Source organism: Fusarium oxysporum, chromosome VII (assembly GCF_013085055.1).
Source record: "Fusarium oxysporum Fo47 chromosome VII, complete sequence".
NCBI classification, from domain to species: domain Eukaryota; kingdom Fungi; phylum Ascomycota; class Sordariomycetes; order Hypocreales; family Nectriaceae; genus Fusarium; species Fusarium oxysporum.
Genome location: NC_072846.1, coordinates 1,257,827 through 1,276,544, shown reverse-complemented (window position 1 = coordinate 1,276,544; position 18,718 = coordinate 1,257,827). Strand labels below are relative to the sequence as shown.

The window sequence follows — 18,718 nt, the reverse complement described above, 5'->3', positions numbered from 1 at the left end:
ATTACGAGCAGTCCTTTGTACAGTAGTAGGGTGGTGATCCTATGTGGATGCGTAAGTTCGAGTCATAGGTGGAATCACTGTGGGATTCAGAGCTGGATGTGTTCGTTGGCGCTGACCCTGAGTCATGGTTGGATTCGGTGTCAGAATCATGCTGTTCTGCTTGATTCGACATAGCGGCAACTGGAGGAGGTTTTCTCACAATACGCAATGATATGACCGCCTGCTAAGCGTTGAAAAAATCTGATGACCGAAAGAAAGAAGCCCAAAAGTTAGCGAATGGCGATCTTTACAGCTCCAGACATCACGGGATGGAGCTTGGTCGCCTATACGGAGATCACGTCTAGTTCCGCGGGAAGCAGCGGGAAGCAGTAGATGCGATCATGATGAACAAGAGTCCTAGTTCTACAGTCCAAAATCAATTGTAGTACAATTGATTTATTTTACCCTGCGCTACAGGGGGCAGACTTGATTTTTGACCGGGGCTAGACTTGAATTTCCCAAAGTCACTGACCAGGGGGTACAGTTGAATTGTACGAGGGGTAGGCTTGAATTTCCAAGTTTCTTGTCGCAGGGTAGGCATGACCTTCACGGCCTCAGGAAATAACTGTATTAGTAATCTAGCTATATGGTTTAAGTAACTCTGCGGGATGGAATACCCCGCACAAGAAATAACTGAACAGTCAACACATTTTTGCTGCTGCTCATCACATTCACTTTAACCCTTTAAGCGCGCTAAGAGCGACAGAATTCTATGTAGAATTGATTTTGGTATGGAGCACTAGGCTAACCCTTACCCAAATTGTTATTCCCGTGCTATTCTCTACCTTAAATCGCGACTGATCTCTCGTTAGCTTGATGTACTGAAATGCACGGACCATTAATCTGGCCAATTATATAATATAATTTTAACCTCGACAACCACATCAAACAAATTTCAACAAACTTCAAACTTATCGCAACGGCCCAATCTGGTATAAAGTCAGTTCATACTTCGGGGAAATACTTACTTAATTATTGCCTTTTAATACATGCGCTTTCGGCCCATTTTTGCTGGCGGGTTCTATTACATGTCGCCCCCCATAGTTCAATAGCGCCATTTCTCATTATAACGTGTTTGATAAGTAAATGCTCCACTGTACTGTGTAACTAAGAATAGCCTACCCTATAGCACTTTTAAGCTATAAATAAAATAGCTAAAAATCTAATAAAATTATTTCTTATAGTAGTATAGCTAACTTTATTTAATAGTATTTTTTAAAGACTTTTAGCTATTTTATGTTGAACAGGTGCTGGGGCCTCACGTGCAAGCAGGGATACTTTAAGATTACAGCCGAAATGGTAAAACTTCTAAGGGGTAGATTTCAACAGAACACAACATGAATACACCAATTCACATCAATGAACCGAATACACGTAATGTTTGACATTTTATTCTATATAGAAAAGCCTAAATACATACTGTAGAGATAATTTTTATATAACTACTAGCTATATATAAATGTTTTTCAAAATTGTAAAAAATTAATATAACGTGTATGATAAGCAAGTGGGCCATCCAAGTAAGTGGGCCAAAAATCCCTCACCTTGTAACATTTTTATCTGATCAGATAATTCTCAACCACCAAGCATGTCGAACTCTTCTACTGAGGCTAGAATGCTTCTTGCACTTCAGGCCCTTCAAAATAACCCCAAACTAAGTGTCCGACGCGCTGCAGATACATATGAAGTTCCTCGCAATACCTTACGTCGCCGCCAGAATGGCATTCAATCACGACGCGATACTACCCAGGAATCACGCAGACTATCTAATCTAGAAGAAGAAATAGTAGTTCACTTTATTCTCGACCTAGATTCGCGAGGGTTTCCTCCGCGACATTCTTTTATTGAAGAAATGGCCAATTCTCTCCTCGCTGACCGCAAGGCGCCACCCGTCGGCAAGCGCTGGGCTCATAACTTCGTTAAACGACAACCAGAGCTCAAGACGCATTTCTTTCGTAAATATGACTACCAGAGGGCCAAATGCGAAGATCCAACTGTTATTCGCAACTGGTTTAAGCTCGTACAGAACACAATCGCGAAGTATGGTATCCAATCAGAGGATATCTGGAACTTTGATGAGACTGGCTTTATGATGGGTGTTATCTCAAGCGGCATGGTCGTCACAGGTTCAGAAAGGCTTGGAAGACCAAAATCAGTGCAGCCTGGGAATCGTGAATGGATTACAGTCATTCAAGCGATTAATGCGGAAGGCTGGGCGATCGAGCCGTTTATCATTGGAGCGGGCCAATATCACCTTGCCAACTGGCATGAAGAACCTACCCTCCCAAACGGCTGGGTTATTGCAACGAGCCAAAATGGCTGGACAAACAATGAACTAGGTCTTGAGTGGCTAAAGCACTTCAACCGATGCACAACTGACCGATCAGTTGGTTCTTATCGTCTTCTGATCCTTGATGGCCACGAAAGTCACCACTCCGTCGCTTTTGAGAAATATTGCCAGGAGAATAATATCATCACGCTCTGTATTCCGGCTCATACGTCTCATCTACTTCAGCCTCTTGATATCGGGTGCTTTGGGCCACTAAAGAAGGCATATGGTCGAGAAATAGAGCATCTGATCAGATGCTCTATAACCTATATTTCGAAGACCGAGTTCTTTCCCGCCTTCCACGCCGCCTTCCAAGCCACTATAACCGAAAAAAATATCAAAGGGGGTTTTAGAGGAGCTGGGCTTGCTCCTTTTAACCCGGAAAGCGTGATCTCAAAGCTTGATATGAAGCTGCGGACTCCAACGCCTTCCGAGGAGGTTGCTGAACCCTTAACCCCATGGGTTTCAAAGACCCCAAAGACAGTTCTTGAGGTCCAATCTCAATCTGCCTACTTACAGAAACGAATCAGAAGACATCATAGCAGCTCTCCAGAGTCACTTATTCAAGCTGTGAAGTGTTTTGAGAAGGGAACAAGCACAGTCATGCATAAGCTAGCCTTAGTAGAGGCTAGGATGAATTACCTTGAACAAGCAAATGAGATACTTAGTCGACGCCGAAGGGCAAAAAGAACTCGATTACAGAAAGGAGGGGTGATGACTGCAGGGGAATCAAGGCAAGTGGTTGATCAGATGGATGTAGATGCGCAGGTAGTGGCCGAATCGTCGAGAAGTAGTGGTCAAGAAAGGTCGGCGCGACCGGGCGTTCGGCGCTGTGGTGTATGCGGAAAGACTGGGCATAATGCAAGGACCTGTCAGGTAGTGATTGAGACGTCTAGAGGAGAGTATAGCGAGTAGTTTTAATTAATTAGATAGCTTGTGGTGTTTTTATTTTAATTTTTACCTTAAGGGTATACAAGAAGTGGTCCACTTACTTGGATGGCCCACTTGCTTATCATACACGTTAGCTTATTTCAAGACTTATATATAACGTGGTTGATAAGCGAGCGACGCAGACAAGTAAGCGACGCACTACCTTATATACCTTAAAATCCAGTTTTTAAAAGCTTATAAAAAACTTAAATTAAGTCTATAATAGCTATAATTTTAATAGCTTATATGTAAGTCTTAAATTAAGTTATATTATTTTTCTTAAACTTTTTAAAAAATTATTTATAACTATAAACTTAAAAATCTATTTACACTGTAAAATACACTGTATTTTAAGTTTTTCTATATAAAATAAAATAGAAAAGAATATTAAAAAAAATATATTTTAATACAGCTAACTATACTATTTTATAAAATATTTTTATTAGATTTTTAGCTATTTTATTTAAGGTAAAAATCCCTATAGGGTAAACTATTTTTAGCCATACAGTGCTGTGCGTCGCTTACTTGTCTGCGTCGCATGCTTATCAACCACGTTAAGCCATTAAAATTATGGCTATTTTAAGCTTAGTTTAAGCTTTTTATAAGCTTTTAAAAACTGAATTTTAAGGTGTAGAGGACAGTGGAGCACTTGCTTGTCTGGGGCATTTACTTATCAAACACGTTATGTGTTTTTAAATCATTTTGCTCGGCTACATTGCTGCTGAATTGTTGTCAGGTCGAATAGGAAATGAGGGAGGAATACAGATTCTATACCGCAGGAATTTTGGCTCTTTACTATGATGAACGCTTCCGGCGATTCGCTCTAGTAGCATTGGGTGTAATAAGTATTTTTGGACCTCCTACGCCTCTCTAGGCCCATCAGCTTTCCCCAAGGTATCTGGTGTTGATCATCGCTCAAATTATTTCGTTCTTAGTTGAGCCTCTCCTCACCAGGCTGGATGGTGCCGTTGTTGACAGCTGCCTCGTGGGACCTAGCAACGTATCCCCAGACAGGGAAATATTTATCTAGCCAGGGAATCATCTCTTTGGCGCCGGGAGTGTTTCGCCAGTCTCTCATCAGGTCACAAGCAATGGAGAAGAGGCTGACTGTATGGACACCGGCCTTGGCCATTCGATCGTTGGAGATGTCGCGGACAAGAGGGGAGGTGGTGCCAGAAGCCTCGACGTTGGCCCAGACGGAGTAACCCTCCTCTCGAAGAGAAAGTGCCAGAAAGGTCGTGCAGACATCAGTCGTAATACCGGCCATGATGATTTGGGACTTGTTGGCAGCCTTGACAGCATCTCGAAACTCCTGGTTGTCCCAGGCGTTGACCTCTCCTTGACGTTGCACAAGTGGCGCATTAGGGTGCATCTCAAGGATCTCTTTAGGCAAAGGGCCGTTGGGACCATTCTCGGCGGATGTTGTCAAAATTACTGGCAGATCAAAGACCTTGCCCAGGGCGGCGTGAGCGAGCATCTGATCGCGGTAGAGCGTCGGGTCAAAGTCCCGAGCCAGGCTGTAGAGGCCAACCTGGAGATCGACAACCAGGAGCAGCTGAAGAGCGTGAGTTTGAGGCTTAGGTTTTGAATTCACGTCTCAAGAGGAGCCAACTTACTGCGTCATTCTTGTCCAGCCTTTCAAATACGTACTCTATCTCACACTATTAGTCAAGTCCAGCGCCTATCGGCTAACCAGCAAAGCCCATGACTATCTGGGTAAACTCACTGTCTTCGCTGGCAGCAACTGCCATAAAGCCAAGGGTCATTGCAAGGAAGGAGAGGAATTTCATGATGGCGAAAATCTGTAATATTCTTTAGCGCAGGTGGTCGTGGTGAGGGCTGGAATTGAGACTCGGTGTGAGGTGTGATGCGGCCTCAACTTTACCGAACCCGTAGTCACCTTTTATATCTTTAAGGCGTGTATAAACTTCTGAATGCTGCAAGGGGCCAGAGAGGAAGAAACGCGGTGAGCTCGGCGGACAAGTCCAGACCAACTTGATGATGAGACGGGTCTCCGATGCAGCTGCGGTGCAACTCCTCAAAAAGAAAATGCATGCGACGTCGTGCCGCCCAAGAACTTACAATATGACTTAAAGAGTCATAGTTAGTTAAGGCCCTCATCAGTGTGAATATACCACCAGCAGCTATCCGTATAACTCTACCTCTTGTAGCCCTAGGCGGAGTATATTTCAAGTAAGAGCCAGTAAGAATAATAAGTCTCAGGAGAGCGAAACCAATGAAGGCCGGGAGTGTGGTGGGGCAAAACAGCCACTTTTTAATGAACGCAATTGAATCGTCATGAGAAGCCTAGCACGAAAGATGTTCCTCCCTCTGACGAACGGTCTCAGTCCCCAATCTCGCCCTGCTTGACCTCCTACATCCGCTCCACCACTCGCGACACCATTGCCTCCGTCAGAAGCTGCGGAATCGCTGCCCGTCTCTGGTCCAGCGCCCCTGGCACCCTTCCGATATCCTTAAGCTTCACAATCTACAGCCCCTGCATGACGTCCAAGATATCGTCTTTCTGGTCCTTATTTAGATTTAGTCCTATTTCCTCTAGCGTCCCCTCATTACGAAAGTGCATAGGACACTCCACTAGGCTCGTCAATATCGCCTAGTATCGTCGAAGTTTCCCCAGATTCTAGATCGTGGCCGATGTTTTAACGCTTCTCGCTCCAGTCCTTTGTCCATAATGTTGAGTGTAGCGACGACGGACGGCCGGTTGGGGATGTTTTAGCAAATATATCGATCGATCGGCGGCCCTGCTCGGCGCCGGACCAGCCCGAAACGGCGCGGTAAAATTAAGAATTGGATCTTTTCAATGCCTTGTACCTAGCAATGCTTGACGGTGTGACTGGGTCCGACCACATGAAACTGGTGGCTTGGGCCAGCAATTTAAAGCCACTCCAGTCAGGATGACGTCTAAGAGCGCCGTCTTTTACATGGTTGGCACGGGCCCTCGTGCAAGAAACGCAGCGCGTTTCGTGTTCTCGGTTTCCGGGCCTAGATGGAAATGCGGCGCATTTCTGGTCTACATTCTTGAGTAGGGTAAATGAAGATCCGGGGAACTTTCAGAGAGCTGGTTGAACACATCTGGGAAGATTGAAATATCGATTGTCATTAGAACCATATTTGAAAATAAAGGATATAAGGGAATAACATTAAAGTTAGCAATTTAATTGACAATTACCATATACAACCCCCCTTTCGACAGCCCCACCCTTTCGTCAAGCAAAAAAAAAATAGCACCACCAAAATTCGTCAACTTCACTTATACGAAATTTGGCCAGAATAAATAGCTACCTAAAAGAAGCTTCTTTTATTGATTATATAAATGAGTGGAGATAATTATTTTGACCTGTTGAGGATGTGCTGGGCACGCGATATATGCAAGTCATGCTATTGAAATATTTTCAATATGGTCACTAACCTCCTCACCGCTCTTGCTCGTGATTTTTGATCTTTACCCTCGACAACAGCAGAAAAATGCCTAAATCACGACTTAAATGGGAATATACAGAGGACGATATGGCTGACGCCATATTGGACATTACCGATCATGGTTTTTCACCCCCTCAAGCGGCCCAGAGAAGAGGAGTGCCCCGAACGACCCTCATCGATAGACTTAACGGCCGTGGGGCCGCTGAAGACCAGATCCAGCCTCGCCGACGTTTGTCCAAGAGCCAAGAAGATAGGCTCGCTTTCTGGATACTCCGTCAGGAGTCTTTGGGCTATGCTTCGTCCCACAGTCAGATCCGCGCTTGCGTCATGGGCCTGCTGAGACAGCAGGGCGAACATCCCGACTTAGGACGTAACTGGGTGATCAAGTTTATCAATCGCCGCGCAGACCTAAAGACCAAGATGGGTAGACGTCAAGAAGCTAGAAGGTTCGACTCTTTCACACCTAGAGCGGTTCATTGGTACTTTGATATCCGGGATGGCCAGTATGGCTGGATCAAGCCTGAAAACACCGTCAACGTTGATGAAGGCGGTATTATGACTGGTTTCGGCAAGTATTCACCTCTATTACTTGTCGGTGCTTGCATTTTGACCGACTAATTCTCTTCATTCAGGCTTAGATAGCTTAGTTGTTGGAAGCGCGGACCCGAAGCGCAAGGCCTTCCTCAAGGGACCACAGACTCGGAATTGGACTTCATTCATCGAAGCTGTCACTGCTGACGGCCGCGCTTTAGTTCCTGGCATAATCTTCAAGGGGAAGGAACTGCAGAAACAATGGTTCCTTGACGAGTTCAAGCAGATAGCAGACTGGTATTACATAACTTCGCCCAACGGGTGGACTGATGACCACATAGGCATTGAATGGCTTGAAAGAGTTTATCTGCCCCAGACTACACCTGCCGACGAGTCAGACGCGAGACTGATCATCTTAGATGGTCACGGAAGCCATGCAACAGTATGTCCTCCATTTCCCCCATCTCACGATCAGTGCTGAGTGGTGGAAGGATGAATGGATGGCCACGTGTTTTTTAAACAATGTTTATTGCTGCTATCTACCAGCACACTGCTCTCATGGACTCCAACCACTAGACAATGGAGTCTTCAACGCGTTAAAGGCTGCATATCGAAGAGAGCTGGAAAGGTTCGCCTCGTTGACTGATTCCGCTCCGATGGACAAGGTCAATTTCATCAGGGCCTACGCCAAGGCTCGCCGAGTTGGAATGACTAAGAAGAACATACTGTCAGGCTGGAGGGTCACTGGCAACTGGCCGATTTCGCGTTCCAAAGCGCTGCGACACCCTGAAATCCAACAAGACAGGCCAAACAGCGGCCCAAGAGTGACTCCTGAACCTAGGCCGTATCTTGGCTCGGACGATACTCCACAGACGAGCCGTCAAATTCGAGATCTTGGGTTGAACAAAACACCAAAGACGCGGAGACGGTACAACGTGATAGCCAAGGGCTTTGAGGCTCAACAACAGACAGTAGCGGCGCATACGCAGAGGATTGCCAGCCTAGAGGAAGAATTGGCTCGGCTGAAGAGAGGGAAGAAGAGGAAGGCGGTACCGAATCCTAACAGGCGTTTTATGACTCTCGGGGAGACTTTAGCTGTTGGAGAAGCCATACCTGAAGGGGAGACTCAAAACGAGTCTGTCGTGGTGGAATCTGTCTGTTCAGACGAGCGAGAGTCAGAATCAGAGGCTAGCTCGGTCATTGAAGTGAGAGAGGAAGCCGTACCTCAGCAACGAACCACGCGGTCAGGACGGCTTATTAAAAGACCTAAATTCTAATAGAGATAGTTGTTCGCTATTGTGAGATGAGATATTTTGCACATGTCCCTCATTTTGGCCGAGTTGTTTATAAGTGAAGTTGTCCATTTTTGGTGGTGCTATTTTTTTTTTGCTTGACGAAAGGGTGGGGCTGTCGAAAGGGGGGTTGTATATGGTAGTTCAATTTCATTCCAAGCCAAATCAACAAACGAAAAGAAAAGAATTTCTTAAGTAAAGGTGTGATTCTCAGATCAAAATAGACACAGCAGTATTGGCAGGGTCCATGACCATGTAAGGAATTGCTCCCTCATCCATACTCTTACTGGTGACGAGAAACTCAACTTCTAGCTTCTTGAGCTCGATATAGAACCGCTGGCTGATCGCTCTAATTTCTTGGTCTTCCCTGTCATCCCCACGATGTGTGCAACAGGAACCATCTGTTCATCCATCTTCACACGCCAAGCTGTGCCGCCTACTTCCTCGAACCCTTCAGTACTGATGCAACAAAGCCCCGATGCTGGAGGTCCTTTGAGACAGAGCACCTTTCCTGCCGTTAGTGATGAGGTGCCTCCTGAAGATCCTGCTCCTCTGGTAAGGCGACGCCTCTTTAGCCATCATCGTACAAGAATTCTGCTGACTCTATCGCAGCAATGCCTCCCTGCCATGTGCCACCCCTCTTGCAATGATATCAACTCGCCCAGGCGAGAATGGATTGAATGGGACTCGCAGATCCTCAACGCTCTCTTCTGCGTCACAGGTTTTGGGCTTGCTCCCTGGCGATTCCGCGACCTTTGGTTCTTATTTCAATACCAAGTGCAAGGGAAGGAGATATCCCTCCGGCGGCTGGGTGGAATTCACCGAGGCTGGTTCCGACTCCCCGGCTCCGCAGAGCTCGACCCTAAGATAGGGCCGGAAAATGTGTCAAGCTCACCTCACCTCGTCTCGTCTATCGCCTGTCCATATCCCAGGGATAAGATTCCCGACGCCCCCCTGACCGGTCAACGCGCACCGGCCACGCCAATTTGGAAGTCGGGCGCCGTAATCTGGCTGATGGTCTGGAATACCTTCTTTCAGTGTTGTCTCGCCGGCTTCATGTGGGGAATGAACAGATATAACCGGCCCAGCTGGGCGACCGGGCTCTTTGTCGGCCTCGGGTGTATGGTTGCCGCTGTCGGGGGAATCATTATATTCATTGAAGGAAAGAAGGTCAAGGGCATCAAGGGCGTTCTCATCGGCGACAAGGATATCCAGCAGCTTCAAGAGGACCGAGAGAAGGGCATTTGGCATTATAATAACATCAAGGACAAGGATTTAACAGAAGATGCAAAAAAGAACAAGGTAGCCAAAAAATGAGGGTTGTTTTAGGAAACGGAATTTTGGAACTACCGGTATATCATTGACCTGTTTCTAACCAAGTAGAGGTTCACACTGACAATCCTACAGATCTGGGGCTTTCGGTAGCAGCGGCATCAATAACTTCGTCACCCTGGATGGGAGCCTGGGTTTATCGAACCAGTTTACCGGCGACTTTGTGCGCTTGGTCCTACTTGCCAACATCCCACAGCTCATTCTTTCGATATCATACTTGCAGTTCAACTCTTTGATCACCAAGATATTCTTAGCCAAGGAATGGGCCCAGGTGAGCACAGAGTACCGTCCACTTCGAGTGATGGATCCGCAAGGGGACCAGGCCTCGACCTACCGAATTCAACTGCCCTATAGATGGGGGTACCGTGCATTCTCGCAAGTGTTTTGCTTCACTGGCTGGCGTCTAGTTCTTGCTACGTGTTTATGGCTGATGGAGGTAAGGTGTCCTCTGTTTCCTAGTGATCGGACCATGAACTGACACTTTCAGGCTTCTATGGCCCGACGACGAGTGCCAACTCGATGGGCCTCTCGGGGTCTGACTTTATCGCTGTGGGATACTCCACGATGGCAATCATGGTAGCGATTGTGGTCTTCGCAGTCGTCATCTATGTCCCCTTGCTGCTTTCAATGCGAAGACTGCCAGGTGACATGGTCATTGTGGGAAGCAACTCTCTCGCGATTGCTGCAGCCTGTCATGCCTCCAAAGCCTCCAAGGTCAATATTTCTGACTGTAGTTTAAAGACAGATTCTTCCGGGTGTGAGTCTGGCATGGAGCTGACAGTCTATCTTCATCATAGAGAAGAAGGGGGTGACGATAGGCGGACATTGTCGGTCTATGCGAGAATTGCTGAGAGCAAGATTAAATGGGGAGTTGTGAGAATGGAAGACTCGTTTTATAACGAGCTTAAGAATGAGGTTGATGTCAATGAGATTGGGCATCTTAGTTTCGGCGTTCAGGACGACGCCGTAGGGAAGCCTGAGTTTCAAAAATGGTATATTTATCTTCAGACCAGCCGCAGGTGTGTTCGAAAACCTTTGAGTAACCCTTTACGACCCCTGAGGAACCAAGGCCACCAGTGATGAAAACGCTCGGCGAAATACAGTGGCAACCAATCACAACTTTGGAAACTTTCGAATTTGAGAATGAATCAACTTGTCAAGATCTGCCATCCCAGTTGACCATCGAAACAGAGCGGGTGGACCGACACATAACGACTCCAGAACCTCGACACCCATCACCTACGCCATCGACGTGTAGACCGCAGGTGTCACCACAGTTAAATTCGAGAGATCTAGCTTCAAACCCAACTACACATCTGAGGCATGACGATCCACGAGCCATCCATCAGAGATACGTCAAGTCTAGAGAGGATTGGTACAAGGCTCAACCCCCAGGAGCCTGGCTTGGTAATCGCCAGTATCGAAAAGCAATGGGCTTACCTTTGGGATACCCAAAAGCAAGCTACAGCTGGTGTCTTGATTATAAGCAGATGGGGAGGTGCTGCAAAACCTCGACGGGTCCGAGAGAATGGACTAAAGAAGAGATGATGGCTTACTTAGACTGGGATAAAGCAGAAGCTGATCGAATTGAAGCACAAGTAGCTGAGGAGACCGAGAACGGACGACTGTTTACAAGCAGAAGAGTTATGGGCGAGCTGTGGAAGATAGCTCAGCGGGATATCGATGAGCAAGAAGCCTTGTATGCTGCCACGGAACAGGAGGAGAGTTGTATTGTAGTTCAGTCCTAACTTTAGTAGAGTTTATAATGAGCTTATAGCTCAGATAAATCAAGACTATACAAGTTAAAGTCAGCGATTTGCTTTGAGTAAAAATTAGCGGTTGATGGACTTCAAGTAAAACCACTCGAAATATTTCCAATCCCATAGCGGAGTGAGCTATACCAGATATGGTAACTCGGACGGGTACCCGTCCGCCTATTAGCCGCCCGCTGAAATGGGGTAGGTGCACGGACCACAAAAACTGGTATTGGGCCTAATACCCGTGGTAATTGGTACAGTAGCGTCGAAACTCGTGAGTAAATTCAAACGCCTAGGTATGCTAAATAATAGTAATCGATCAAATTGATTAAAAGAATGCTTCTAAACTATGGTCTTAGATAAGTTCTATCTCATGACAACTTGCCTCGTTCCAAGACTCACCAAACATAACTCCATGAACATAACAGTCCCCAAGAATCTTCCACTGCTCCCCGACCTTGCGCAGTACATAAGGGGTTTTACCGCCTTTGAGGAGTACAATATGGTCCTCTACTTTGCTAGACTCGGGAATTATCGCGAGGTATCCACTCTTTGTCCTCGCCATCCGCTGGTCGACTGCCCACCGTAAATGGAAAAGAGCTGTGAGCCATGACATATGGTTGTCCATATCCATCCTGTGATCATATGCCTTTCCAATCGCCCAGTAATACCAACGTGGACTTATGTTTTGAAGGCCAAGCTTCTTCAGCGTCGCATCTGTCTTTGAATCATCGAGCAAGAATTTCATGCACGTGCGAGTTTGGCTAAGGAAACCTTTCCGATCAATGTTAATAGAGATCTGGTCTTTGCAGATCGTCGTCAGAAAAGCGTCCTCTCGCGTTTCCTCAGACCCTTTTTGGAAGTCTTCACAGCCAAAAGCAAGCTCCTTCCAGCCCTTCAACGTGCTCCAGAGCTCTCCGAGTCCAATGACTATCTCCAAGTCATTTCTCATCAGTCTCAGTTTTTCTTTGCAAAATCCTTCAATCGGTTCGCCAGGCCCCGGGTGCGGATATCGCATGTTACCTCCCACAACGCTCAATTTGTCTAGGATAAAGCCTTTGAGGACCAACGTCCTACCCTGGTTCCGAAGTCGCGGTGAACTCGTAGTTCGCCCTGATGCTTGGAACCGAGGATACGAAATGTCCGGGCCCGCCGCCAGCGAAAGAAATTCAACCATTATTTCACATGCCATCGGCCTAAATGTCGGAAACGTTTTATTGTCCTTTTCCGGAATGTTAGAAAAGTCATCGCTCCAGTCAGGAACCCACGAAGGAAGGCCAGTCATCGCGTTGCCAAGGCAAGTTGGTCTTCGCAAGGCTCGGAAAAGGTCCAAGGTACGACTCCCGCGTAGAATGGCGAAAGCCGCACGTATATAACAAATTGTCGTCGAGACTTCGTAGTTTGGTTCGATACCATATGTTGACTCAGCCAAAGGCAAGAGTCCGCATATCTTGTCCCTTTTGTCTGTGGCTGCCAACCATCTGTAACTGATGAGTAGGTCACCGAGCTCTCTGGGCCCTCCAAAGTCTTCTTCCCTCGGTCGGCCGGTAAGCAGACGTGAACAGGCAATAGCAGTGGCTGCTTCTAGGCGGAAGTCCGAGTCTTCGTTCACAAGGTTATGATTCTCCTGTCGGAAGTATGCCATGAAGGCCATTCTCAATGCGGCGTTGAATGCACTCCACGGAGCTGACAGATTGCCGCACATGAAAACGGCTTCCCGGGACAGGTTCAGCTCCTGGATAGTCCACACTCTTGTCCATCATACTCGTCGCATTACGGAAGTGATGCCTTTCATGACCTGGAGAGAAAGAACAGGTGGCTGCGCGACTTCATGTTCGCAAGGGCTTCCAATTTCCTTCGATCCGTCGGTTGCAAAATCCCAGGCGTTTGACCTAGGAAAGTTCATATCCATAAAAAGCTTCATCTGGCGACTTGCCTTCACCCTTTGGAATTTTGGATACTTCTCCACGAGTTCGAACACATGGTTAACGCCATCAGAGCCTGGATTTGACCCTAACCAAACAACCACTTTAGTGGCTTCACTGTAAATCTTTCCCATTAGGAGAACCTGAGACTTGCGTTCCTCGAGATTAGCTTGGTTGATGCAAATGGCATCAATCCAGAGTAACCGGTCGGCATTGTCATTTCGAAGGTGCGCCATCGCAAGGAAGAGATTCTCGGTGGTTTTAAAACATTCGCCATTGCAGCTGATTTCACGACGCTGATCGTTACCACCCCAACAATAGGATAAAGCCTCATACGGCGGCAGGTGCTCGCCCAGTTCGAAAACGTCTAGGCGGCATTTGATCGGATCGTTTATATTTTTCGCCTGGAAAAGCTTGAGTAGCCTGATGCATGGCTGTTTGGGATGGCCTCCGATTTCGGTGTAGAAAGACATGGCGGTTCTGCGAATGTCAGACTTAATACGATGGGTATTAAACTTATAGCACTTGGCCCAGGCTCACTTACGATTGCAGGCGGATGTTACGCCGGGTATCTGTGATCGAACGAGTCTATCACCCGTTATGACAGACTTTGATATGCGATGCTGTCTTTTGCTGCTACCCTCCTTTGATCTATACAAAGGCATCAAAAAAAGACATAAAAGAAAACTTAGAGAATCAGACCGGGGCTGCGGCACTATACATGTACTTGGCTTGAGGCTACATTTTTCCGATGGTGCTACAAGGATATCGATATGGGTGACATCGTCAGGAAGCTAAGATGCGTGGCGTTGGTGATATAAACCTGAATGCACGTTGTCCTGTGAGTCCACGTAGGACTCTCCTCGATCCCACCCGTCGTCTAATGGGAAGTCTCACCGTCCCAGCCTGGTTTAAGCAGCACGGCTCAGGGACATCAATGGGTGTTTGTAGATAAGCTCCTCCCATCATATTGTGGCCAGTGGCGCAGGCACCGCCGTTCACACCCGGAGAGCTTGACTCGGGCAAGTAGTTGGGTAGGTGACGAGCCACCAGTAATTGCAATTGGTCATTCGCGTTGATTCGGATTTAGACATGGCGGACGTGAAGGTGGAATCGACCATGTTTCAGGGGCCGATACCGCCCGGTGGCGTGGTAGAGGCAAGACTAGGACGATCTTCGCAGCCATCTCGAGACTGAAAAAGGAGGCGGTAGAGCTTACGTGAGGTCCATCGCTTCTGCAGCAATTTCTGCCCAAGTTCGACTTCTGGAGTGCCAGTATAGTTTGTAATAGTAATGCTCTTGCCTAGTCTGTCTCTGAGACAACGCGGTGCAATGCGTATTGTGGCTTGCAGACGATATACCTAGTAAGCATGAGCTCCCTCTGGTGGGGACTCATCTGCTGATGACGTGGTCCTGGTAAGGTATTGTAGATTATTTTTCAGGGCCCGAGGCTGTGATATGGATTTTCTTTCTATCTTGCCCTAGGCTACGAGCGCCAGTCGGCCTACACGGGCTGCAGTGATGTGTGAATGGAAATCTTGTGGACATTATGGCGTTTCGTGGGTGATTATCCCTTGAGCTGTGGGAATCCTCCCGTGTCGCAGGGTAGGCATGATCTTCACGGCCTCAGGAAATAACTGTATTAGTAATCTAGCTAAATGCTTTAAGTAAATCTGCGGGATGGAATACCCCGCACAAGAAACAACTGAACAATCAATCAACACCTTTTTGCTGCTGCTCATCACATTCACTTTAACCCTTTCAGCACGCTCAGTGCGACATCCCGCCAAGTCGCGGCAGGGGGTACAGCCAATTAAAATGCATTAGATCAACGGTACCTAATCCCCCCTATTTTAGCCAATGACAGAAGTACCAGCAATCTCTCGAGTTACAAATTGCTATACCATACTGCTCACATCCCCATATCGATTGACGCCGTCTTTTATTATAGTTGACTGGCGCCACGGGCCTCCTCTCGACTGCCCTAAAGCTGGTATCAACATACGAATTGAGAGCCCTCGCCGGTGTATCCATAGGTACCGATTGGGAAGCTATTGATTAACCCGAAAGAATTTCTATAGGGATGTAGGCGGAATGAATTAGTGAACTCAATGAATGAAATTTTATCCACCCGAGAGGACTAACCTCATAGGGCTAGTAGGTACGCTAAGCTATCTACGATTCCTCCGCATTGATCCGGTCAACACAAAAGAAAGCCCCACTTCTCTTCTTAAGTCTTTTCCGTTCTAGCCCTCGCTTCAACTGGCGATTGGAAGTGGAAGGCAGTCCACGGTTTTTTTATTTTCTTTAGCAGGTCTTATTGTGTAATCGCGGACACCTGTTGCAATCAAAACCCTACTTGAGAGAATCGTCCACCATAGCCATCCTCAATGCCAAGAACCATCAGGCTGCAGTGACGGAATGACGTCCCCTTCCAGGCTTGAACGTCACCGGGGGGGGGGGGGGTCAATAGATCAATAATCAACGCTCAGACCTCCTTCGAACGGACGGCAGTTGACGAGCTGCCCCTGCAAACTTGCAGCTAGCCACCTCAGCTCGGCAAAGGCAATGTGCAATACGGCTGGCAAAGTGCATGACTGCTTTGGCGTTGTCGCCGGTTTATATTTCAGGCAGCAAAGGTTTAATGGCATTTGGGCTTTGTGAGTTGAGAAAATGCCGCATCTTGCCGGTTTCATCCACCTTGTCAGCTGCCGTACATGAAGTAACTCGTCGGTATTTATCGTATAAGGCGAGAGAGGAAGCTCGGTTATGGCTAACACCTGTAATGAAGGAGGAGGGTGTCTTCTTTGAGGGCGAATCGGTAATACAGATCATCTTGGTCAGGACTCAAGGATCTCCGCGGAGCGGGCCAGTCTGCCCAACGACGACTTGATGCTGACATGGCATGCGGGTACAGGCGTGGCACCTCACAACTGAGGAACATACGCAGCCAATGATTGCCTATTCAGTCCCCTCATTTCGAGATTGGTGGCCTGCATCTATTTAGCCCCTCTGTACGGACTATAATGTGTCGAAGTCTGCCTTGCTTAGCCCGTCAAAAGGGCTGTTGTGGCTGCAGCCGGTCAAGCAAGCCGTTTTTAAGCCTTCGACAGGGTTTATATTAAAACCGAAAACGGCAATATTGTTTTCTCTTTCCCCCAGGGGCTTCAGAAACTGTTTAAACCGGCCTGTAATTCAAAGAGTTTTGGGCCGGCTAGCTCCATCGCGCTATAGTAGTCTCCGATATCCCTCAGCAGTTTACCTTCCAGCAGATGTTGATACCGAAGTGCGATTCAATCCCGACACCGGGTCGAATAGCTGCCTTACGAAGTCGCCAAAAGCAGCATCTGGTATCGCTCGTTCAATTGGATATAACCCTACATATTATTACCGATTGATTTTGCCTCATCTGGTTATTCTCTATGACTATATAGAACGAAGTAATAGATTTTGCTCTGTTTATATTCCCGCTCCTGAGCTACCGGTAGTAAATGCTATTATGATCCTGTTCTGTACTGTACTAGGTATTAGTGAACCCCTTTTGCCAAAATATCGCTAATCCTGAAAATGATGCTAACCTCAAATACCCCCAACTAACCCCAAGTGGAAATTCTGACCAATCAGCGACTCGGCCCAGCAGCAAGTCGATATTGCAGTAATGCACCGCCCGAAAAATAGCATTTGTATGGACGATTCTGACAGAATCGCCTGCGAATAGTTCCTAGGTCTCAGGCCGGAGGGCGGTCACATGATAAATCGCGAGTATCCGGAAAAACGGCACATGGCCTCCGAAAAGGAATACGTTGTGGAGCTTCAGCTGTGGCTGAGAACCTGAACGTCACCTCGTTTCCACTCTCAGTGTATGATCTCCGCTATTGTAAGACGCTGTATTGTTCGATGGACGAGCCAAATGCGCCGATGGCGTCTTCGGTGCCTCTAAAGATCCTGTCTCTCGGTAAGGCTCCCTCGCCCAATGTTGGCCCCGCTGTGTTGACACAACCGTAGATGGAGGCGGTATCCGCGGCATATCGAGCCTCTTAATCCTGGAACATATCATGGAAAAAATCCGTGAAACTCGAGGCTTGGGCCACGTTCGCAGACCATGCGAACACTTTGACCTGATTGGCGGCACGAGCACGGGCGGGCAGGTTTCTCGTCTCTCTCCGTCCCATATCCTTGCTAATCTGTCTGCATAGCATCATTGCCATAATGCTCGGGAGGCTGGGCATGACCGTTGACGAGTGTATACGAGCGTATAAGAAGGTTGCCCAGCAAGCCTTCACCCCGAAGCGAACCTCGATATTCCCTGCCGCGCCGACGGGCGCTTTCTCTGCCAAGGCTCTGGAGGCTGCCATCAAACAGATTGTGAGGGAGCGCTGCGTGGAATCAGAATGTGTCTCCCGGCAGAGCCAAGGCCTCGGTACGGTTAAAACGTGTCCGCATGGTGAGCGGGAGTTCCGCAATGAGACGTGCACTAAGACGTTTGTCTTCGGATAAGATGGGGAGAGACGAGCAGCTGACGTTATACAGGGCTGTGTTGGCTATCACAAAGCAAAACTTAGATGCGCCGCCAACTCTATTCACAACGTACGACTCGTCAGCCAGTTTCCATGGCTGCACAATTTGGCAGGTGGCGCGGGCGACCTCAGCCGCAACGACCTTCTTCAAGTCCATCAAGGTTGGCCGAGATGAAATCGAGTTTGTCAACGCAGGTTTCGGATACAATAATCCATGCGAAGTTCTTCTCCAAGAGGCCCAGCGGCAGTTCCCTGGACGCCGACAAATGCGACTTTCAGCATCGGTACCGGACTTGGAGACATAGTCGCCATCTAGGATACGCGACTATCGATTCTCAACGCACTGAAGAAGATGGCTACGAGCTCGAAACAGGATGCAGCACGCCTAGATGGCCAATACGGTGACACCGGACAGTACTTCAGGTTCAATGTTGACCAGGGCTTACAGGACGTCACGTTATCGGACGGGGAGGAGGCAAGTACAATCTCTGCGCATACAAGCAACTATCTGAGCGCGAATCAGCGGGCTATCAGGAAGTTCATCGACAACTTTGTCGCTACGGTACGAGCCAAGGAAGGACACGGCGAGATGTCATGGACTGAGAGCACGGTGATGCCTGACGGA

The 18,718-nt window shown here is 47.7% G+C and overlaps 4 protein-coding genes across 4 annotated transcripts; 2 read left to right on the top strand and 2 right to left on the bottom strand.

The window, feature by feature from the left end:
* Positions 1–4,005: 4,005 nt before the first annotated feature.
* Positions 4,006–5,154, bottom strand: FOBCDRAFT_164735 (Isochorismatase-like protein). The gene is made up of 3 exons (XM_054705591.2): positions 5,025–5,154; positions 4,915–4,949; positions 4,006–4,853 (listed from the first exon to the last, which is right to left on the bottom strand). Exons 1-3 carry the CDS (start codon positions 5,086–5,088, stop codon positions 4,230–4,232), a joined length of 723 nt encoding a protein of 240 aa, XP_054561566.1. The 5' UTR covers positions 5,089–5,154; the 3' UTR covers positions 4,006–4,229.
* Positions 5,155–8,943: 3,789 nt separating this feature from the next.
* On the top strand, positions 8,944–9,879 carry FOBCDRAFT_139106 (uncharacterized protein; the record flags this gene model as incomplete). Its single annotated transcript, XM_059608028.1, has 1 exon — positions 8,944–9,879. One exon carries the CDS (start codon positions 8,944–8,946, stop codon positions 9,877–9,879), a length of 936 nt encoding a protein of 311 aa, XP_059465343.1.
* Positions 9,880–12,006: 2,127 nt separating this feature from the next.
* On the bottom strand, positions 12,007–14,049 carry FOBCDRAFT_204073 (heterokaryon incompatibility protein-domain-containing protein; the record flags this gene model as incomplete). Its single annotated transcript, XM_059609104.1, has 2 exons — positions 12,007–13,386; positions 13,417–14,049. 2 exons carry the CDS (start codon positions 14,047–14,049, stop codon positions 12,007–12,009), a joined length of 2,013 nt encoding a protein of 670 aa, XP_059465342.1.
* A 3,525-nt stretch (positions 14,050–17,574) lies between these two features.
* Positions 17,575–18,673, top strand: FOBCDRAFT_101552 (acyl transferase/acyl hydrolase/lysophospholipase; the record flags this gene model as incomplete). Its single annotated transcript, XM_059607696.1, has 4 exons — positions 17,575–17,741; positions 17,773–18,009; positions 18,083–18,377; positions 18,410–18,673. Coding segments are annotated over 4 exons (963 nt in total), but the record flags the coding sequence as incomplete, so codon positions are not given.
* Between the last annotated feature and the right edge of the window lie 45 nt (positions 18,674–18,718).